The 25,111-nt window shown below is 30.6% G+C and overlaps 2 protein-coding genes and 1 pseudogene across 2 annotated transcripts; 2 read left to right on the forward strand and 1 right to left on the reverse strand.

Moving 5' to 3' along the window:
• Positions 1-750: 750 nt before the first annotated feature.
• On the reverse strand, positions 751-1,689 carry LOC8265814. Its single transcript, XM_002511573.1, has 2 exons — positions 1,079-1,689; positions 751-970 (listed from the first exon to the last, which is right to left on the reverse strand). The coding sequence occupies exons 1-2, from the start codon at positions 1,687-1,689 to the stop codon at positions 751-753; spliced, it is 831 nt and encodes a 276-aa protein (XP_002511619.1).
• A 3,063-nt stretch (positions 1,690-4,752) lies between these two features.
• LOC8265815 lies at positions 4,753-9,101 on the forward strand (annotated as a pseudogene).
• Positions 9,102-19,209: 10,108 nt separating this feature from the next.
• LOC8265818 (ethylene-responsive transcription factor ERF039) lies at positions 19,210-21,592 on the forward strand. The gene has a single exon (XM_002511577.4). It carries the CDS (start codon positions 19,304-19,306, stop codon positions 20,132-20,134), a length of 831 nt encoding a protein of 276 aa, XP_002511623.2. The 5' UTR covers positions 19,210-19,303; the 3' UTR covers positions 20,135-21,592.
• Positions 21,593-25,111: the final 3,519 nt, after the last annotated feature.

Consider the following 25,111-nt stretch of genomic DNA (forward strand, 5'->3'; position numbering starts at 1 on the left):
TAGTCATATTTTTTTATTAAAATTTGAATCCAATATTTCCTGAATTACGTTTAATTTAATATATATATATTCTTTTTCTGAAAGGATATAATATTTATGCTTAATGTATATATTAAAAAGCCAATATTTAACATACACTAAATTATAAGATTTGGGAATTGTGGAAGTGGAGATGTGAAGGGATAAGATTAAAGAATTAAAAGGGACAAGAGTAAAGTCATTTTAAGGAGGCAGACTTGGTCTCTCATGCCGCAAGTTATTAGGCATATTTTCGATACTGACATGCATAACATTTGCATCCAAGGGTAAGCATGAGACAGAAATTGTCACATATATTGTATTCATTAATTATGTTATAAAAAAAAGATATACAAAAGAATTTTTACAAGATCATTAAATATATTACCTAAAATTCATATTTGAATAAAATATATATGTAAAAGTCATAAATATATAAAAACGAGCAGTTGGTCATTTAACCAAAAGTTGTTGTGAATAAAAGATTATATAAAGATTAATCAAATTTCTTATTCAATTTTAATTAGTTGTTTGATCCAATCCATTTGGTCGGATTTGTTTTTGAAATACATGTTACGAATAGGCTTACGCAGCCATGTCCCTCCTTATAATAACAATGCCCAAAATAGAAGATATTATATGTAATTATTCTTCGAAAGGGAAAACTAATTTCATTGATAATTTGAGAAATAAATGACATTCATTTTCATATATGGAAAAATAAAATGAACATCAGTTCTTTTTCCCAATCTTCTTCTTTGGATCGAACCTTTTGCACCATAGAGGCCTTTTATCGACCCAAAACTTAGCTTCTTTTTTTCCATTTAAAATCACGACAGGTATGTAAAAAGCCTTGAACACAACCTTTCCAAACAGCGGCGGCTCCTTTCTCCCGCTCCTTGGATCTGGCCAATGCACGTATACCCTTTCCACGCAGGAGGGTCCATATTTCCTGCGCACATTTTAACAAAACACACGCTGATCAATACTATATGCAGAATAGGTTAATTAGACAAATGGTGCATGTACGTACGCTGTATCAAGATCACTAAATACTTACTCGTTAAAAAATTTTAAGATTTGAGTCTCAGTAAGAGGATACCCGTTCGAAAACGTTAAAAACAGACATCTATCCTCTTCGGACACTCTCTCAACTGTAGGATTCCATTCCTCGGCAAAAGGGTTCAGCTTTGATTCAATAGATGTTACTGCAGCAGTTTGTTCGGCAGAAGAAACCTGCCAAAATTTCTCTAGAGACTCCACTCCTTTGGGAACTTCAATCCCTTTCTCTTTCAGTATATCCTCGAATGCAACACAACAGACTTGCATAAACACATCCACAATGCCCTTCAATGCCTTTTCTTTATCCGCGAAAATTACACTGGGAGATAAAAAGCGTTTTGCTAATGTTGCAGTGACACGCATGAGAACTGATGAAATGGGTGTTTTTGATGAATGCTGACTTTGCAGAGATGATACAACAGCCTCAGCCTCACCGGAAACAAGAGCCAAGAATTCATTATCGCAAGAAAAGAGCTTTGTAATGATTTCTTGAAATCCTTGTGTCTCCAGCCACATCCAGAACGCTATCAGTTTCATTGATTCTACAACGCCTTTTCCCACATCAATCATGCGGCAAAATAAAGACCTCGCACCCTCAGCTGCTGCCATGACGCAGTTGGTAGAGGAGTGACTGTGATGTATGTGGTAAAAAAGTAGAAATTATATCTAATGTGTATTGAGGGGGGGAGACGATAACTGTGTGTTGAGATGGGAGGAATGAGAAGGAATTCGGATTCCATATATATTGAAGAAGAATTGAAGAGTGAAGGATTATTATGGTTCATGAACGAGTTTACAAGGAAAAATCTCTATGAAAGGAAACTTTGGGCGGATGCAATTGTTTCGAAGTTTGGAAAGTTTTGAACATTTTCTGCTGTCTAAAAATTAGTTAGTTTAGTTTCATGCAACCTCCAATATGATTGTAAATGTGAGAAATCTCAATATTATTTAGTCTTTTTCCCCTTTTAATTCCATTTCAGTGGCTTTTTTTCTTTTAAGATCTAAATTCAACAAGTTTAACGTAGCACTATGACATAATAATAATAATAATTCAATTCACACATTTTTCTTTTTATGATATTACAAATGATCTTATTTTAATCTTAGTTACATATATATCAATAAAAGAATGCATGAACTTCAACTAAAACCATTAAGAAAATAAAATAAAATAAAGACTTTTTAGTTTGTGATAATATATATGAATTAAATGCTTTGCACAAGTTAGATTACAGTATACATTCTCCATATGAATCAATCTCTAATTAATATATAAGATCTATACGAGTTGTTTTTTCTGAAAATGAGATTTCATACGAGTTGTTTCTGTAAATAAAAGGTGTCTACGAGTTGTCGTTTACAAAAATAGATTATATCACCTTTCATATTCTACAAATCAGTATTATTATATAAATTTATATAAGTTTCATACGAGATATATTTTATAAATTAAATTTTTACATTATATTTTATGTCTATAAATTCAATCAAACTATGATCGGTTGAAATCCATAAAATATATGAAATTTATTTATAAAATTTTAAAGTTTTTGTGTCTTGAATGAAGTGAAAATTCCATATCATTATATTTATATGAAATTAGTTATAGTTAAACTAAATTCTAACAAAATATGTAACATTTATAAATAAATTTCACATTAGTAAGTTAATATATTTTAAAATAATAAAATATTTTTATTAATTTTATTATTTATATTTCATTTTATTTCTCATATTTTTTTTTAAATAAAATAATTTTCTTAAAAAATTTCAATATTATTGTGAAGCTTGCTTTTTCTTCTTTTCTTTCATTGTCACTTTTATTGTGATCTAAATACAACAAGGTTAGAACAAAGACTAAATGCACTACTACGTGAAAATTTGTCCACTTAGCCCCTGCCTATGAAAAATAAATATTTTTAGACGACAAGTTACGCATACATTATTTAATTTATACATTCTCTTTCAATGCTATTAACAAATAATTTTAATTTAATTAACTAATTTTATATCAAAATTTAATAAATAATAAAAAAATAATACATGAACTTTAGTTAAAACAATAAAAATTCGGAAATTTCAGTTTGCAATATAACTTTTATAAATTGAATGCTATATACAAATTAGATTACTATATCTTCATTGATATAATTATTATGTAGAAGTTGGGCGAATTATTTATTTTAAAATGAGATTTTTTATAAGTTATTAATAAAAATAAAAAATTTCACAATAAATAAAATTAGATTACATTATATCTTATTTATATGAACAAGATGAATATCATATGAGTTACATTTCGTAAATAAAAAATATGCATTGTATTTTATAGTTATTAACTAATTAGTTATCTATTTATGTATTGTACGGCCGTTATTATTATTAAGTTGATAGATAATTTAATAAAAGTCTTAATACTTAATATTAATTTATAAAATTTTAAGAAATAATAGAAAACTAGTTATTTTTAGATATTATTATTTTTAGAAAATATAAAATTTTATTATATAATTAATATAATTGATATTATTTTTTTAAAAAATTAAAAATTTATTATATAATTAAAAATTAATTTATTATTAAATATAATATTAAGAATATAATTTAAAATAATTATTTTTTAGAATTATAATTATTATCTAATTATAATTTTATTAATTAATATAATATTAAAATATAATTAATATGCTATTTTTTAAGATAGAATTAATATTATTATCTTATTAGAAAATTATTTATTAGTTAATATAATATTAAAATATAATTTTTAAAATTAAGATAAGTGTTTAATTAGAAATGTAACTTATAAATTTATAAATTAATAGAAAAAATTAAGAATAAAATTAATATCATTATTTGATTAAGAAACTATTTATTAGTTAATAATATAATATTAAAATATAACTAATAAAATTAGAGTTAATGTTTAATTAAAATTATAATTTGTAAATTTATAAATTAATAAAAAATTATAAAATTATATATAAACTTAAATTCTAATTTTTAAATATTAAAAAATAATGAATGTTGCTTGTTAATATCATTTATATTTTAAATCTAAAATGAGATTTCATTATGTTTGATTAAAATTCATAAAATTTATAAAATGCATTTGTGAATTTAAAATTTATATGTTTTAAATGGAGTAAAAATTAATTTAACATTTTATATAATCAAATTTGTATGGAATTGATTATAGTAAGACTAAATTCTAACAATATATATATATAGTTATAATTTTTAAATAAATTTTACATTATTAAATCAATATATTTCATAATACTAAAATATCTCTTTTAATTTATTATTTTTATTTTATTTTTTTATATATTTTTCAAATAAAATAAATTTGTGTATGCATTTAAAGCAAACATAATAAATTCAAACATAAAGCTCTCAATTTTTCTGAAAATATATAAACTATACCTGACTAGCTAGTCATTGATGAAGACAAATTTGTTATAATTCTGTGAAATCAACTCCCGAAATATTGATTTTGTCGAATCAGTCTTAGAAAGGCCGTCAGCCATCAACTCTGACCAACTAACACGACACAACTACTCCGCACTACTTTTCTTTTAACTTGAGCATTTAATCTTAACCGTTTGATTATTTACAACGAACGGTTAAGATCACCCGGAAAAGTATGATTCATGCACAGAGACGCGTGCTAGCAGTTTCCTTCTTCCGATGGGAACTGCTATTCCAAGAAGAGGATTTTCTTTGTCTGTTTTTTGTCGGATAAAAGTGAGACGTTGTACGAGTTATCCAAACACAAAATCCTCAACGTGAGGGTTAAAACAGAACAGTGTTGCGTTTAGAGAGGATTAAGGATCGCACGCACGAACACCCACACACACAGTCTCTCTCTCTCTGCAGACTCAACTTCACCAGCCTAGCATTTAGCATTTAGCTTTACTGCGAAGGTATCTTTTTCTCTTTTGATTTTGACTTCTCTGTTATGGGAATGTCTTTGTATTTTTATTTATTTAATGAGATTTAGATTCCCTAAATTGACTTGAGTTAATAAATTATTATTATTTTTCTTTTTTAATATTATCAACACCAGTTTCACACTCGGCACTGCTGCTATTTATCAGCTTATTCTTGTTTTTTCAATTTTGAACCTTCTTTTAAGGTTATCGCTTTAAAAGATACGTGACTTTTGCTGCTACGATTTATGTTTATTGGCGGTAGAATATTACTTAAATTCTTTTCTGCTGTTGCTTATTTATAGGCTCTATCTGTGTACCGACTGACAAAGGAAAAGGCTGAATTTAATTTTCAATCAACCGTTCTCATTCCCTGGTAAGGTCAATCTATGGATTTTATATGCATGGAATTACTGCATATCTGAATTGGGTTGCATGTCATTTGCATCTAAGTCAGCTTAGAAATTAAGCGCTTGAAACAGGAAGAGTGATTCAGCTTAGAAGCTGAAGAGAAGTTTTTCGCTTCTCCAGCATCACTCTTCTTTTTAACATTTTTCAATGCACGGAATTTAGTTGTGGTTGCAGGATTAGAAATAGATAAGTCTTCTCTCAAGTTTTGGTTACGATCAGCTTTTTCTTTCTTTTTCCCCAAAACAGAGGATCATGTAACAGAGCGGACCTTGTTATCAAAGTTCATGTATTGCTTTCGTATACATACAACAGCTTATCCCTTTGGATGTTGACTTAGTTGCTTTGGTGAATCTTTTAAGAATCACTTTATGGTGTTGGACTAGAATTTCCAAAATTTATATTGAATTTAGCAGATTTTTGTTGCTGAATTTGCTGATTTGATTCTCCCCACCTGCAGCTGTAGTGCTGAAGCTAATTAATCATGTTTGGGTATGGTCCAAGGAGGAGTGATAATACCAAGTATTATGAGGTTCTGGGTGTTCCAAAGAATGCAAGTCAAGATGAAATGAAGAAGGCCTATAGAAAAGCTGCTATAAAGAATCATCCTGATAAAGGTGGAGATTCCGAGAAGGTAGATTCTCTCTCTCTCACTTCACTGTAATTACATATATAGCCACTCGAGAAGGTAGATTGTCTCACTCACTTCACTGTAATTACGTATATAGCCACTCGAGAAGGTAGATTCTCTCGCTCACTTGACTGCAATTACATATTTTGAGGCTGTATGGAATATTTAGATTTCCCATAATCATGTCTCCTTTGTGTCTGATATCTAATTACATGAGGCACAACCTCCTCCTGGTCCTTGAACATTACTGCTAGCTGAGGCATTGGTGCATTGGTGGACATGACCTATCAATTGAGCCATGATGGCTAAAAGAATAGGTGTAGCTATGGGTTCAGTGTCTTTCATGTCTGCCCTTTCATTTTTGGGTTTAGGTGCTGGAGTTCTTGTTACTTAATAGTATCAATTCTTTATCTTTGATGGTGAAGAAATTCAAAATAGGGAACCCGGTATAGATCCTTATGTCTATTTGAAATCTTTATTAAGCCCTGTCCACTTAGGGGTTTAAAACTTAAATAACTTATATTTCATTGTTGACTCTGTTCCAATTTTTTATATATAAATGTTATTGTGGAATTCGTTATCTGAAATGTGACTGAGAGGGGATTGTGAAGATGTTTTCTGCTTACTCTTATCATTCTGACATCTATTTTTTGCTCATTTCTACCAGTTTAAGGAGCTATCTCATGCTTATGAAGTTCTTAGTGATCCACAGAAAAGAGAAATATATGACCAATATGGTGAAGCTGCACTTAAAGAAGGAATGGGAGGAGGAGGCAGCGGTCATAATCCATTTGATATATTTGATTCACTTTTTGGTAGAGGAGCTTTCGGTGGTAAGAAACAGCTTACTTGCCCTTTTTTTATAAATATGTCCCCCTCCCCCCTGCTTTCTTTTTTGTTATCTGTCATTACTTATTTTGTTAGTTTATTGGATTGGGAGCTCACAATTGTCTGAATCTTGCAGGGGGCGGCAGCTCAAGGGGTAGAAGACAGAAGCGAGGTGAAGATGTACTGCATGCCATGAAAGTATCCTTAGAGGATCTGTACAATGGAACGACCAGGAAGCTCTCTCTTTCTAGAAATGTTTTTTGTCCCAAATGTAATGGGTACGCTCTTCATCAAAATATGATCATTTATTTACCTTTACTTTAGTCTCCTTCTGAATCCCGTTATTTTTGGAGTACGGGTGGGGTAGTTCTTTATACCTGCTGGATTCACCACTGCCATTTTGAGATAACTTTGGTGGTTAAGGTATTACGAGGGATTTAATTAATGTTCTTTCTCATGCATGGGTGCAAGTATCATCTATGCTTTTTGACATGCCTTATTTTGATGCTTTTACCTTAAAACGTTCTTTTCTTTGTCTCTAAATTTTTTTGGTGATGCTGCCTGTATTGACGGGGCAAAGACCAATACTTCAAATCAAATAGGCCTTACGCCAATTTACCTTTCCGCCCCCTCCCTTCTCTCCTAGAATCCCAGTGGCTGTTGATATTTAGGAGTGCTCATGATCAATGAAGAAAGATTAAATGAGGCACTACTACAGAATTTTTCATGTATGTTTTTGTTTCAGGAAAGGTTAAAAAAGCGGAGCTTCTAGGAAGTGTTATGGATGCCAAGGTTCCGGGATGAAAATTACGACTAGACAGATTGAACTCGGCATGATTCAGCGGATGCAACATATCTGTCCTGAATGCAGAGGTTCAGGTAGTCGAATGAAACTGATTTTTGACTTGCTGATTTTGGAAGCGTATTTTATGGATTTGTTATACTCTACTTATTTTGTTTCCATTGTGGACTGTGACTATTATCAATGCAGGTGAGATCATCAGTGAGAAGGATAAGTCCCCACAATGCAAAGGTAAGAAGGTGCTGGAGGTTCATGTTGAGAAGGGAATGCAACATGGGCAAAAAATAGTTTTCCAGGGTCAAGCTGACGAAGCTGTAAGTTAAATTCACATCCGAGTAATGTTTAGTTTGTGGTTGTTTGTTGGATTGGTTTGGCATTTGGTAAATATTTATCTTCCTCAGCTGAAATGTGATATGCAATTTTTTGAATGTTAATATCAGCAGTTGCTTATTTTCTCACATACAGGTTCATTTTTTGTCTGAACAAAGTTTGTTTTGAGAACTCCATGTTTACATCTGACTAGATCTGTGATTTAATTCTTTCTCACCATCCATACAACAATTTCATCTCAGCAATATCCTAATAGTATACGCTGTTTGATATTTGCTCCAAGGGCCATGTGGTTAAGTAATTGACTTGGAACATTTATACTTTTCTTTGCAATTTGCAGCCTAATACAGTTACAGGAGATATTGTTTTTATTTTGCAACTGAAAAATCACCCGAAGTTTGAGCGGAAGCATGATGATCTCCTCGTGGAACGCACCCTTACTCTAACAGAGGCTCTCTGTGGGTTTCAATTTGCCCTTACTCATCTTGATGGAAGGCAACTTCTGATAAAGTCAAATCCCGGCGAGGTCATAAAACCTGGTATTACACTTGGGATTCAATGGTTTTCCTTGAATTCATTATTGATACCTTGTTCTTAGTTCATTCACTTTTACTGCTATAATGCAGGTCAGTACAAAGCAATCGATGATGAAGGGATGCCCCGCTATAACAGGCCCTTTATGAAACGGAAGCTTTATATCCATTTTAATGTGGAGTTCCCTGGGTCGGGGGTTCTATCCCTGAAAAGTGCCGTGTTATAGAAACTATACTTCCTACGAGGTTAAGCGAGCAGTTGTCAGACATGGAGGTGGATGAGTGTGAAGAAACCACTTTGCATGATGTTAATATGGCAGAGGAGGACATGAGGTGGAAACAGCAGCAGCGATATGAGGCATATGATGAAGATGAAGATGAGCCATCAATGCTAAGCGTGCAGTGTGCCCAGCAGTAAGCCTATGACGATCATTTTGTTTCCATGGGTGTGGTCTTTTTAGATTAAAATATAGCCTACTAGTCATATTCTTTTCATATTCTTTTTTTAAGAAATTAACGACTCATATAATTATAATAAGATATTAGTGATTAAATTCTATTGGTTAATGAAAGGTTGTGAATTGAATAATTATGACTATTGGTAAAAGTTATAACATGAAAGGTTGTAACCATTGGTGATTTGATGAAAAGCCACCATTTATCTATAAATAAGAGTTGGTCCTCTTTCTACCTATATCATCAACAATTATAATAAATACAAAATTAAATATTAGAGTACAATTATAACAAATACAAAATTAAAAATTAGAGTATTCATCAATAAAATAAGAGAAAAAGCTCTATTAAATATGGATCAATGTATGTTTTCTTCTTTTTATTTAATGGTGAAAATACATTCTTTTTATTTAATGGTAAAAAACATGAAATTCTATATCAATAGGCTATTATTTGTTTATACTTTTGACATTTTTTTGCCACTTGCATTTATTGCGCCCTAGTATGGTCTTGTGTCATTTTATCAGCAGCTGTTAGAATATCATTCTATAGTTGGTTATATATATTAAAATTCTATCGGTTTTTTGCTTGCAATCTTAAATATCATTTTCCTCTGCAATAAAAATATACTATTTATTGCAGAAGGCAGTTGGGGAGATGGTATCTATTTATGTTGGGCCATGCATAAAAAATGAATTAAAATTTCATGGAATTGGACCTTGGATGTCAACCCCTAACAGACCCTTTCTCAAGCTAATAGATATTTGTATTTGTATTTGTATTCGTATCATTTTTGTTGGAAGTTTAAACCTACCATGACAATACCTTAAAAGGGCATCTTTTTTCCAAACGATAAAAGCTGATTGGTCGGGACAAGTTCCGTAACAGAAAGACATGGCTTGCATTTTATATAAAACCTACATATGTGGAAGTGATATTAAACTCAAGTGATTCTACAAAAACCTGCTGATCTATTAAGTGGTACAGGGAAGATCATGTGAGATAAGATTTCTCTCGTGCTTTCTTTAAAGCTCAAAAGTGATAGCATCCCAGCTTATGCTTTGGTACAACGGATTTTGATCGCTGCCAAATCCTTTGCTGGAGAGACTGATTCTTGGATGGTATTGAGCCACTAATGCTCCGGCAGTAGGCTTCTCTTAATAAAATAAATTACGTTAGGATGTTAATGGTTAATTGGGTGCATGAATCTCAAAGGATTCTTTTGATTCGACTTTGGGATTGGGAACACCAAACAAAACTGTTAACCTGTGTGCGGTTTATTGCTTCCCTTCCCGTGTGCCAAGTAACAGTAACCTGAAAACAAGCCTGACCCTCTGTGAGCCATGTCTGATGGGAATTGATGATCATTTAACTTCTTTTGCTTTATCTTTCGTCCTAAAGGGCGATGTGATCTAGTACTAAGTGCTGTGCTGATGTAAATTGTAATTACTTTTTCCGCAAAAAGGACCACGTGTTTGCTGTTTCTCTTTGTTGATGGAATGCACGTCGATGCAAAAGCAAAATTGCCCAGTTATGATTTATGAAGGTTCTAAAATTTGATAATCTATTTGAAGGCAAAAACAAAGCAGCCAAAAGAAGGTTGAGTGAACGCTTGAGAGCACATCATTCTTTTAATATAACTCACTATTTGATTATTATTTTATTAATTCCATCTATCTAATCAATGTGAGTCCCATCCGAACCTAACATATGCCTCTAAGATATGTCAAGCATTAGGCAATTTAGTTTGCTCCCACCATAAATTAATTACGCGATTGTAGAGATCAAGCTCTTTAAGTAGCTATAAATTGCCTAATTAACATGCCGAACAGGCTCTTGATGAATTTCGTACCTACGCAGATTCAAGACTTCAATGAATTTTCTATGACTGCTGAGTCACTTCTTCAAAAAAAACTCCTTTTTAGATAGATTATTTTAGTGGCCACTAAACTGTATATTTTGTACCAGAAAAAGATGATTTGTAGCTGAATGATTACTGAAATTTAATTCTAATGACATTAATAAATTTTTTTACAAAATATGAGAAACGGTTACTAATTTTATATTTTTAGAAAATACATGAATGATATTATTTTATAAAAAAGTTAAAAGGTTCGGTATTTTTTTTATTATAAAGTATAAATTTTAGTGACTATCTACTTGTTTTAAAATTTATTGATATTATTAAAACTAAATTTTAAAACTATTTAGGTAGAAATAAAAGATTTAGTAGCTTTCTATTAGGTCTGAGCATGAATCTCGGTGATTCCCGCTCGAATTGAATAACCGTACCGAAAAATACCAGAACCGAAATAACTGAATTTTTTTATAATCAAATTGAACTGATCCAAATTTTTTTACTATTACGGTATGATACTGCTTCTTTAGTAAAAACCTTACCATAACCATACCATAACCGATCCGTCTTGTACTGATCCTGACCAAACCGTATAACTAAATTTTTTACATATATTTATTAATAATTATTTATATTATATAAATAATACCTATTAAAAATAACTATAATATTATAAAATACTTTACACTCTATAAAAAAATTATTTTATATTTATCATTTTATATAATTTAAGTAATTATTATCGGAAATAAAAAAAATACTACATATTAAAAGTAACTATAATATTATAATGTACTTTATATTCTATAAAAAAATATAAGTTATATATTAATATATCATGTAGTGTACTAATACTAATATATATTACTCTAATACTAAATTTATAATTTACTATCTACTAATTTAACCCTAATACATTTTCTTACCACATACTACAAGCGTATACCTAATAATTTGAACACACCGTCTTCCTCTTTAGAACACACCACTGCACCTCTCATTTTGCAATTCAAAAAGATAAAATCCCTAAGGCAAATCTCTGAACAGAAAATCAAAATGAACAAGAAAAAAATTGGCTCGCGTAGACATCTTCCTATTTAGAACACACCGCCGCACCTCTCAATTTTTAATTCAAAAAGATAAAATCCCTAAGACAAATTTTTAGACATAAAATCAAAAGGAATAAGGAAGAAATTGGCTCGCCTAAACGTCTTCCTCTTTAACGCCACACATAATTGACTCGCAGAAAGGCAGAAGCAAGAATTGGCTCGTGTAGACGTCTTCCTCTTTAGCGCTCTCTCTTCCTATAATTGTGTCACTATTGCTCAGTTTCGGGTATTTTTTTTTTTACTTTTTTACTTTTATTTTTACTAGGTAGATTGTTAGCTGCAACTGCGAAAAATATTTTGTTTTAAGGATTGTCATCTCCAAAATATTTTTATGCTAGCAGTAGCATATATTTTAATGGTTTATATTTGAACATTAAATAAATTATTATATTTACAAGTGATTGAATTGCAAAACATGTTTTTCAAGAATGTGATTACAATTCTAACTCAGATTTTCATGGTATTTTCTTTAGGTTGGTAATCATATTTTCTCTAAATATATTTGATTAAATATGATATTAAAGTTATATTTTTAAAATTTTTTAGAACCGAAAATAACACCGAACTGAACTGTATTTAACCGTAAAAATTAGTACAATACGGTACGAATCCTTTTATATTTGGCATGGTACTGATACTTTCAACTTTAAAAGAATTAAGGTTTAATATTGTACTAGTAATTTATAGATAACCGAATTAGATGGATCCATGCTTTGGCCTTATTTTCTATTGCAAAATATTGTTTTTCACGTTGTGACTTAAATGTTTATTTTGTTTCGTCAGTCGCAGCAGTACGTGAACAAACTGCTTGTTCACATGTTTCCCTATTGATGTGGCTACAGAGGAATGGATTGCGACCGCAGGGATACAGAGAAGAAGTAATTGGAGGAATCCAGCTAGGCGTTATTTCCTTGTACAAATTATCTAATAATGTTCATTTATATACCATCCACCATAAATTAAATTATATCCAACAATCAAGTCGGGGTTTACTTCTAAGGTCCTTAATTTTGGCATGTGCTTTTGTCCTCATCTTCCCATCTCAAATTAGTTTACAGAAACAGACATATGCTCCTTACAGGGAATAATCAGAGCTAAATTGCCATGGAAATTGCGAACCCTTCTTTAAAAAAGAAAAAGAAATTCTAATCTCTAATAACAAAGGATTTTCATAAATAAATAACAACTGATTATCATCAATCAATTGGTGTTATAATAACTCTCAACCCATGATGCATATAGAAAGTAAGAGAGATCCTTTCTTCTATGGAACATGAGTGATTGGCTAACAGAATAAGAAAAGATATATTATGCATAAAATTAATAGCCTGCTTGTTGATTAATAAAACAGAGCAATATAACTGCTAAACCTTCAGAGCTTGTTTGGCAGCATTCTGCGTGCGAATATTTAACCAATTTGTTTATCTTTAACTAATTGTATCCTTAACCCACAAATTAAAAATCATTTAATTCAACTGTGACCATTTCAATCTTCCCTTCTAGAGTTTCTTGATAGCCTAATTATTTCATTCATATATGATGATGATACTTTCTTGTAGATTTTAAATTTTTTATATCTAAAAAGGGGAATATTTAAAATAAAAAAATTAATATATTTTGAATTATATAACAGAAGGCAGTGAGCCTCTTATTATAAAAGTAAAAACTCACTTAGTGAATAAGAAGAAGACTTAAACCTTAGATCTTTTATTTTCCGGAACAATTGCGAAAAAAAAAACCTACTTTTTTTGAAAGATTTGTTGCATTCTTGATCTGATTAGACTAAATAATTTAATACTTAAATGGTCGTTGGTAATTAAGCAAGTGAAGTGAAGCCAACTGTTGAGATTAAGACAATGTAGGGCGTAAAAAAATAATTACTTCCATTGATGATTCTCGAAAGAAGCCATTTGTGCTATCTATTCAGAACTATGGTACTACTCTACAAGTATACTCTTACTAGGACTGAGCATGGATCGGTCCAATTCGGTTATTTATAAATCACCAGTACCATACCAAACCTCGGTTATTTTAAAATTGAAGGTACCAGTACCGTACCAAACATAAAAAGATCCAATATCGTATTGTACCAATTTTACGGTTCAATACAGTTCGGTTCGGTGCTATTTTCGGTTCTAAAAAATTTTAAAAATATAATTTTAATCTCATCTTTAATCAAATACATTTAGAAAAAAATATGATTACTAATCTAAAAAAAGTAGCATGAAAATCTAAATTAAAATTGCAATCACATTCTTGAACAACTTGTTTCGTAATTCAGTCACTTAAAATACAATAATTCATTCAATATTCAAATATAAACCATTAAAATATATATTACTGCAAGATAGCAATCATTAAAATAAATAAATTTACAAACTTTATGTAGCACTAAAATACATGTCCAAAATTAGCAAAGGAATGTTATTACCTCCCCTCAAAATTAGCATTCCATATTTAATCTTGGCATAAGTGACTCACCAATCTCAGGATCTTGAATAATTCCTATAATAAAAGTAAAAAATTACGTCAATAAGACTTAACAGCATCAACAATAAACAAACATATGTAAGAAGTAAAGAAATTTTACCTGACTCTATGCTTTCGGATCGGTTCAATTCAGTTATAAAATTTTTTGGTTTTTTCGGTTCTGGTACTTTTCGGTACGATTATTCGGTTCGGGCGGGAATCACCGAGATCCATGCTCAACCCTAGCTCTTATAAAACCCGTTATATCAATTATCAATTTTTAATAATTTACCTAAATTAAAAAATATTTAATAGATAATAATTATAAAAAAATTAATTAAATCAATGCATATTATAAAATTATATCTATTTTATATAAGGATAAAATAGAAAAAGATTATTGTTGAATTGTATATATAAAAATAATAAATGAATAGAATTTTTTTATAACTTAAAAAGGAAAATGGGGTAATTAAACTTTTTGATCTGTTAATGGCAAGACACTGGTCAATTTGATGTAAATGTAGAAGGGGGAGAGAGTTTCTTTTATTAAAAAAGAAAATTGATAATTTCGCAAAAGTCCAAGAAGACATAAATTTCATTAATGAGTTATGTTTGTATTGTCTGTCAGGCGGTGAGTTTAACTTTGACTTTTAACAACAGTCAAAATATAACTAATTAAAAAAGTTAACTTTTAATTAAATAACGGTCTATTTAGTTAAAATAGAAATATTTTAATGATTTTAAATAGGACTGGTGAAATTTAAACGTGTCGTATAAAATGAAGGATACTTTGACAATACTTGAAATACTTAGATTCACTGAACATGTCACATCAGTTACCAAATCTTAATTTCAAATAAATCCAAAACTGCTAATTTCAGTTAATTGAATGTAAGTAACTAAGATTAAACTATAAACAAGAAAATCTAAATATTATAAAAGAAAGTGTAGAAATTGATTTTATAGTTTAATCTTTTAATATAAAAGCTCTTATGATATTTTAGTCACATTATAATATTTTATAAATTACACTATCAGTAATTTGTATTTAAATTTATTAATATTGTTTATAGCTTTGGCCTTTAAATTTTAAATAGAATTCGATTATTGTAAAATCGATGTTGTCAGATGAATGATAAAATTTAGATTTCTCTAGTTTTATGTGATCATCTAAAACTTGTTGAAATTTACTAAAATTAAAAAAATCGAATTAATTTTTTTTAATTCTATGAAAATTGATATAACTAATCTTAAATAAAAGCCAAATTAGTAATAAATAGAATAATGGTGGAATGACAAGCAATTGACACTCAATGAATAAACTATAACTATTGAATTAATGATGTTAGTGAATTTAAATATAAATTATTAATGATTTAACTTTAAGATGCTAAAGTATTATGTTGTTAATAATTTAACTCCCAGGATACTAAAGTATCACAAAAAAGAAAAAAGAAAGTTTTGAACCTGGTCATATGGAGAGTGAAGATCAGCAAACTCATTGATGGCAGTGGCAGTAGCGAACAGTGACTGAAATTGGAGAAGGAACACTTAACACCGAAAGTTTTGATGGTGGATTTCTCCCGCCTCCTACAACGTCAACGATTGATGCTGGCACTAATCAACTCATTATCGCTTTGGCTTCGTCTTGGTGACACTGACAGTGGCAACAGTCGGTGACTTAATTTTTATTTGATTCATCTAGTTCTCCATTGGAGCTTTCATAATTGTTATTGTTAGTTTCTTGGTCTTATTTTTGTTGTGCATGGTATTATGAGTGGATTTATTTCACTTAATTATGGCAGATTAGGAATTCATGGACCTATTAGAGAGATTACTATAGCTTATCCTGAATGTGCTGGTTCGTTTATAGAAGAAATGTTAAATGTTGGTAGACATAGTCCCACAATAGAGTTTTCTATGGTGGATTTACTGTAGAGATATATAAATTTTAACATTTTACATTTTTTTTTTAAAAGCAACAGTTTTTATTCATTAATTAATCTAATTTTGACAAACCGTATTATAATTGGTTAAGATGATTCGAAATGGCTTTAATTTTAGCTAAATTTATCAAAATTAGATAATTAACCATAATGATAAAACACATAGAATAATCATTAGCACTTAAAAGCAGCCATGCATATACACATAATAATACTACAAGGAAATCATGTAGACTAAGAAGAAAATAATTTCTTTTTGTAAAAACAAATAGGATTCGGTGGGTTAGATGGTGGGTGGTGGCCCTAAGTTAGGTTTCGATTTCCATAAATCGGGTACATACTTTTGGAGGGTAATGAGAATACGTTATTGAAAGATAAATTTGAGGACATTGCATTATTCTCAACACAACAGTCATCAGCAGTAAGTTCCAAGAGAGATGTCAAGAAGTTTTGGGGGTACGTAAGGAGAGAGCTCCTATAATTTTGGTAAGAATGAGACAACAATCTCCTCGCAAATATACTAACTCTGTTATTTGGGTTTCTCAGGTAACCACTACATACCCAGGTCCCAGAATGAAGTCACTAAACAGGCAAAAGGTTCTCCGGAATATCATTAAATCTGGAAATATATATGGACCGCTGTGCTTGACATGACACTCACTGGTCCCTTTCTGAAATGTTCATGAAGCATACTTGTTTTTAAATTTGAGGATTAAATGAACATCGATTTCTCCTACTTCATCCCCTTTGATGGAAAAAGCTCGACTACCCTTTCAAGTAACAGCAAAAGTAGCAGACTGCAAAAGGTTAAATTGTCGAATCAAACAATTTTGGTTAATTGCTTCTTAAGTCACAAGATTAGACAAGATTTAGATCTTTCAAGAAATTATCTACTTTTATACCACCAAAGAATTATTTAATTATTCATGCTTATTTCAATGCTTATCTTGAATCTTAACTTAACTAATTAATAGGTATGTTCTTAATCTATATATATAAATGAGCATCAGTGATGCCTCAACTCTGAAATAATCATATTATACCACTATATTAAGGCATAAATTGAAAAAAGAAAGAAAGATTATTTAACTTTGAACAAGATTATTATTCTAGAAATATTGTAAAAATCAATAGTCAATATCCGCAGAAGCTCATTTTAAAGTTGGTAAAATAAACAAAGATAATAAAGCGTAATGCACACAAAGAAATTACCGATTTTACACTGAAACTTAAACCTTTTTTGACCTAACACAAAACCGACACTCTTTTGGCTCTTTAATTGTTTATAAGCTCAAATACAAGAAAATTATATATAAAGCAGAATAAAAGTTGGCATTCAGGTTTTGATGTTCTTGAAATACCCATTCTATGTCTATAAATGCAGGAGAGTAGTTTTCAAAACTTTGCGATGCAGCTTCATCATCAAGGAAGCACAGTAACACTTTCACGACCACGAAGGAGAATCACCAGGGCAAAGGACAGGTACTTAAAAAAATAAGTTTGGCATAAATCAGGCAATGATACTGTTAAGAAAAGCGAAGAACTAAGAATTAGACAAAGTGTTGTAAAAATCCTTAATTATGTAATTTCATCATCGCCCTTAAATACTGCCAAAATTTACACAGGGAAAGATGATGATCTTGATCAGTCCCACTCCTGTTACAGTTATCAACTAATAGTGATTAGTGAAACTATAATAATTGTATATTTTTTTAATTAACCATATATATATATGTATGTATTTAGAGATTGCATATTTGGAAAAATGTGATGGGTCACTATTAATTCATGTGTTTATGCGGTTGCAGCAATTGTCTTCTTCTGATCCCTTCTAACAGAATCCTCCTATATATATATATATATATATATATTGTATAATAAAGTCAGATTTCAATTGGTTTCTATTTTTCACTTGTTAATTTACAACTATACAATGTCCAATGTGTGATGCTCAATCACTTGAAGGAATATCTATCAATGTATTGCTGAATTTTGCGACAAGGCTGAGACATTATTGGGTCAAGTTGAAGAGGACGTATCAACAATGCCTGTAATAATAATAATAATATACTTTGATGCTGCTCATGATTTTCTTTCTGTGTTGTTCTCATTTCCTTATTTCTTTTACAGACAAAACCGCCAACACACTTCTCAACTAATACTAAAATAAATAAGTAAATAAACAAGCACTGATTTTCTTTCTTACATATGAACAGTTATAAAATAACAGATAAAGAAAAGTAATATACATCTTGTGCAGTACATTTTAATTAACTGAATTGGATAGATTATATGTTTCTTTTGGAAATTCTTATTTAAATTTATTATATGAATAATTTATCAATTTTATGTACAGATAAAAATATATACCAAGCTTTTTTAACCTTTAATTTCTTTTTTACCTACAATGAAAATGCATAGAGGAGGCCGAGAAAGATTGTCCCATTAACGTCTTCATGGTTAAAAATGAGGGGAATTAATGGCCTCAAGTAAAGAAAGGAACATAGAAACATGAGTCTAAAACTGCATAGACATAAAATGGAAAAGGATTAGTCATTTGTACATAAAGGGTACAAATTGACTAGAGAGTAGGTTGAGGCAAATAAGTTACAAAAAATGTTAAACATAAGCTCAAACCAGAATTGAATTATTACTTAATTCCCACATGACTAACAATTTAGCTGAACTGTATACTCTTTATGTTCTGGACCCTCCAAAACTGCTTTAATTGTAAGTTCTTTTTTTTTTTTTTTCCTTTTTTCCTTTATATTTTCTTTAATAGAAATTTATATATATATATATATATATATATATATATATATATATGAAAGTATCATTAAAGCTACTGCATTTCTCCCCCCCATTTTATGTACCAATCACTCAACATTTCTCTTTAGCTTCTCAACTAGGCTTCCTTCATGGAGAAACATATCAACCTTGATATTGATGCTCAAGACAACTTTCTTCCCTCATTTTCCACCACCATTACCACTTCCACTTCCACCTCCTCCTCTTCCACCTCCACCACCACCACCACATCTTCCACTTCCTCATGTTCCAAAAAACAAGAAAATCGTTTAGCTCCGAAAGGTTCAACAAAAGCTGATCGTCAGGAATTGGAAAGTGGCAATAATAACGAGAGTAGTAGAAAAAAGCAAAAGAGTGATAATAATGAGAACGCAAAGCACCCGACATATAGAGGAGTAAGAATGAGAAGTTGGGGTAAATGGGTATCTGAAATCAGAGAACCAAGGAAGAAATCAAGAATATGGCTTGGTACTTATCCTACAGCAGAAATGGCAGCTAGAGCTCATGATGTAGCTGCTTTGGCCATCAAGGGTAACTCTGCTTACCTCAATTTCCCTGAACTAGCTCTCGGACTTCCCCGTCCGGCCACCAAGGCTCCAAAAGACATTCAAGTTGCAGCTGCCAAAGCAGCAACCGCTGTTAATTTCCTTGAAAAAACGCAGTCTGATGTTGAAGCTGGGATGAGCCAAGCAGAAGGAAGCAGTAGTTTGGTCATTGATAACACACGAGAATCAACAAGTTCTCCTTCCACCGCCACCACCACCGCCACCACTAGTAATGATTCTGATGACACTTTGTTCGACCTACCGGATCTATTCGTCGAAGGCATTGATCGTCATAAGAATGATTTTCTCCATTATTCTCCTTCATGGCAGCTTTGTGCAGCTGATACTGGGTTTCGGCTAGAGGAGCCTTACTTGTGGGAGTACTGCAATTATTAGAGACATTTTTGTTTTTTGACACCAAGTAAATAACTTTAGAAAAATTCGTTAAATTTATCAACCAAAACTTGATCCATTCAACCAACAGAAATCAACCCAGTTAGGAAAAATCTCATATCAATCTATCTGGAGTTGCTCTTTTCCTTAATTGGGTTCACTTCAGAATTGCAGATAATGATTACATTTTTCCTGCTTGGCCCCTTGAAAACAACAGAAGGGCCTTAAAACTTTTTACTGCGCTGTAATATATGAGCAAAATAATGATTAGAAAATGATATAATGTATTTATTTTTAATAAGTTGCTCTTTCTTTATATGATTTGTTTTCTTTTTAACATTTTATTACTGTTTTTTAAATCTCCTGGAGGGTTTCTTCTTGGGCTTAGTGCAATCTTTTGACTTCAAGAAACATTCTTGCTAACTAGCTAGATTTAGATATCTAAAACCTTTTGTATTATTTTGTTCTAGAAAGAGACTCAAAGGTTGATTTGCATCATATGGCAATTATGTCTTTAGAAACTTTCCATCTTTTCCTTCTTTTTCTTTGTTGTCTCTATTTTTTATTTTTTTCTCTCTTGAAAAGAAATATCAAAAATAATAAATTAAACTTATAGAGGAAGATCTTGGTGATATATTAGACCAAAAAGGAACCAATGTAGATTCCCAAGCTGTGTGGACATATATGCAGGTACCCAAATAAGGTGACAACACCATCTAAGTAAAGTTTTTATTTTTTTTATTTTTTTCTATTATCCAAAGGACCTCTCTTTAGCCAAAGTATCGTCAATTTAGAAAAGCAAAGGGCCCTATTTCCTTCCACTATATGTGTTAGTGACAATTGACCTCACCATCATTATATAATATTTCCTCCATTTTTCTAATTCTTCATCATTTATCATTTTATACATTGCATTTAGTCATTGGCTAGCTAAAGTTTCAGAATAGACAAAGTATCGTCTCTTGATTCCCTCGTATTCAAATGTGGCTCTTGCCAATGAGTGAGTCTTAAGATATGGCAAAATCATCCCCAACATTGAATTTCTTTTATTTGATCCACCTTATGCTTTGTGCACTGATTAATGATCTTTAAACATGATTATAATATCTGTAAACAACTGGAAAATATTCACTTTGAATAATTTTGAATGCAAATATATATTCAAACTTTAATCATTTCCTTGATTAAGAGAGCCGAGCAGAAACAAATCAAAAAGTTTAAAAACCGTTATGATTAAATCATGCAAAAGATTAATGATGAGGATGTGCTAGCATATGAAATATGACACTTAGTGGTTTTAATTACCAAGCTTTTGTGAATTGTGATACCACCAAATTTACTTGGAGGACTAAGTCAACATGCTATTTTTTTTTTCTTTTTTCACCAAACCCCATATAATATTACCTAATGATTGGCTTAATTTTATGATTTGAAAACTAATTATTAATAACTGGAATTGCAATAATCATCCAAGCTGTTAAAGAATAAGATGAAAGAAGAGACAAAAGCAAGAAAACTAACTCAAGAATCTTGTAACAGTAATAGCTAGCTAGCTGGCTACTTGCTAATGAGACTGTTCTTCTTTTTGATTAAAAAAGAAAATGAAAATGTTCCAAAGTGGAAAGCAAATCATCATAGAACTACTTTGTTAGTAAACATTTAGGTGTTAGGTTTAAACCCTAGAGTTTAGAGCACTATAACTCTCTCTTCTGATTGCATATCCAAATTATGCATTACAAAGTACTCAGGAACTTTTTTCTTAAAGAAAAAAAAAGTCAAAAGGAGGATAATCCTGAGAAATAAAGGATTGGGGAGTCTGTCGTTTATGAGAGCCTTAGCTTATGTATGGTGTGGATATGATAGGAAGTGGAGTTCCTTTTGTTACTTGGAAAATGGGGAACACCTAAAACTCAATACGAGAGGTGGTTGGCGACTGGAGTGTGGTGTGATCCACGAGCTGAGCTTGGAGGCGGGCGGCTGTAACCATACTCCGAACCCGACACAAAAATTTATGCTCCACAGCAACACTGGTTACGAACGGTAGCTTTCATGCCTGTGGGAAAAATGCAATAATACCTATTTATATTAGACCTGCACAGCTAGCTATGTAGGAGTAACTCTCTACAGGTCTTGACTAGCATTAAGTTTACAAATTACTCCATGTTTCCCTAAATTGACAATTCAATGGTTAAATAATTTTATAAAGGGTGAGATCACTTTTTGAGTTATTCAGATTAACTGACATATTTCTGAAATTGACATGCTTTTAATCGGGAGAATTACATTACTAGTCTATTAATTTTTGTTTTTTGATTATTTATCTCGTTTCAATGATTTTTCTCCTAATTATGAAGCTCAAGTAGTCTTGTGAGATTTTTGTTGGTAGCTTACGTTCATTGATTAGTTATTAATTTATTTATTTTAATTAACTAATATTTTATTATAAAATAATTTAAATTGAATGCAATTAAAATTTTAAGATTATAAAAACATTAATTTTTAAATTTTTGAGTTGAATTTGGGTATTACACAAATTAAACTCAAGCCTATGATCAAGTTGAACTTAAACCTTACACTATATAGAAAACTAAAAGGTTGGCAATCTTTGACGATGTCTTGGACCACTACGTTTAATTTTAGAGTTTTAAATTAATAAACCACTCTATGGAAATATCAGGATTAGTCGCCGTCAATGGTGTCGGGTCATGGGTGCAAACAAACATGGAACATGAGGGACAGTGATGTTTTGAATTATTAGTTAATCAAAGTTATTTCTTTATACAATTTATATAAGTATAAAAATAAAGTTAAATAAATGAATATATTTTAACTAAATAAAAAAAAAAAAAAAAAAACAATATTCCATACAGTAACTGTATGTATGGGTAACAAGTTGAGAAAAGCAAAGAATATAAACTTGTTTTTTTTTTTTCTTTTTTCTTTTAAGTTGGAAAGAGGTGCTTTCTCATTAATCATGAGATACTTGTATGCTTTTCATGCATATGTTTCTCTTATCTTTTCTTTTTCTTTAATTCCTTTCCTTTTATTTATTATTGGTGTTTTTCAAAGGGGAGATTTTATTTTTCTTTTTTGTACGTTTATCAAAATTTAAATAGAAAAAAAGAAAAAGAAAAAGAAAGGCCGGTTGATTAAGATGAAAGATCTATACTGTATAGCAATTATTTAAATGGAAATTAGAAAAGAAAGCGCACATGCAAACCTAATTATCAAGTGATTATAAAGCAAACAAAAGCATAATCAGTTCTGCGAGGATCTTAATTTTCTTGAGCTAATTCTTTTTCTTTAGGATTATTTATAGCAAGTTGGTCTCTACCATGACTCTGTGTATCTCCATAATCTCACAAGATCTTTTAGAAACTAATAAATTAAATTAATTAATAGTGAAAAGAAAAAGAGGGAAATATGAATGTATAACAAGTTGAAAGAGGATCTCTAAACAGCTTCTGGGATTTTTCCAATGTTCAAAGGACAACAATAACAAGAACACTCCTTGCCCTCGTCTCTTTGGAGATTGGTTCGAGAATTTTCACACCCCGTAACTCTTGACACACTGCTGCTGTCATGGGAAAAAACGTTGATTCAGATTTCCATTATATAGATCTAGCTGGCCCAAATGAGACATATATAGTATTATTAGACGAAGAATTTTATATTCCTTTTGCAGGGTCACCAAAGAGATATAAACAAAGTGAGACAAAGTAAGATACACAGGTAAAATTAAGTAAGAATTTTCCCAAAAGAAAAGAAAAAGAAAGGCTGAGAAGGAGCATGTGGCCTAAATTAACGAAAAGTAGCAGATAAAAATGGAATGATAATTGAATTTTGTGAAACAGGCATGTGAAGACAGAGAATATATATTAATAGCAAATTCCAAAAAGAAGAGAAGAAGATAATCGAGGAATCCAATGCTGTAATATATTTCCAGTAGAAGAAGAACATCAAATCACAGTCGCAAGTTCAAATGTTTGGCCAGCGGAGCAGTCGAGGCATGATTGTGTTGTATTGTATGGGACAATTTGGAAGTTAATAGGAATTGGTATTCATGCCGAGCTTTGGCGCGTGTTAATATCATCATTTTCTCTAACAACGTAAACCTTCTCTGATTGCAAATAAATATTTATGTTACTACACCGACTAAATATATTCCTATTTTATTATTTAAAATATAATAATATTTTTAAAATCTTCGTATGTGTTTATTTAAAATAAAATATTTCTATTTTACAGTTTGAATGTGAATGTATGTGCTGATCTTCCGACTCTATATTTCTGAAATAAGTAAGTCAATAAATTGATAATTTTATTGAATTAATGTTGGGTTTTATATAGTAAAGCGAAAAAGTATGATTCACACCTTTATAAAACACGACAAAAATGTATGTTCTATAATAAATTTTATTCTTTTCGTCCGAAATAAAAAGAGCATTATTTTACCGTTAATGACGATGGTAAATTGGGTGGGTTTCAAAGGAACCAATAATAATAGAAGATGGGGTCTCTACAACTTTTGAAATGTGCCTACAAAAGAAAAGTAAGACAGTGATTGAAGAGACTTTCGACAGAGGGCTTCTTATGTCGTACTGAAAGTCCCAACTAAAGCCCAATTGTCTTCGCCAAATTTTAACCACCAATTGATTGTCTTTTTTTTTTTTTTTTTTGAAAAAAAAAGAATAATAATAAGAAATTATGACTGAAATTTGTATATACAATTCAATTATATTCTTTTAATTTTACAGTTGCATTTGGCCTCTTATTTCTATTAATAAGGATGTTTTTATTTCAAATCTAAGCTTGCCCCTCCCCTGGCCAAACAATTGGTTTTTGGTGGGTTGTGACATGAAACTTTTAAAGGTTTATGTAGGGTTTCTATAAATTTAAATATGTTTTGTCTATAAATCGCGACTGTTAGAACCATCAAATCATCTCTTTTTAGTTTAATTCAATGTTTCCCTTGTCTCT

This window comes from Ricinus communis, chromosome 1, assembly GCF_019578655.1.
Source record: "Ricinus communis isolate WT05 ecotype wild-type chromosome 1, ASM1957865v1, whole genome shotgun sequence".
Classification (NCBI taxonomy): Eukaryota; Viridiplantae; Streptophyta; class Magnoliopsida; order Malpighiales; family Euphorbiaceae; genus Ricinus; species Ricinus communis.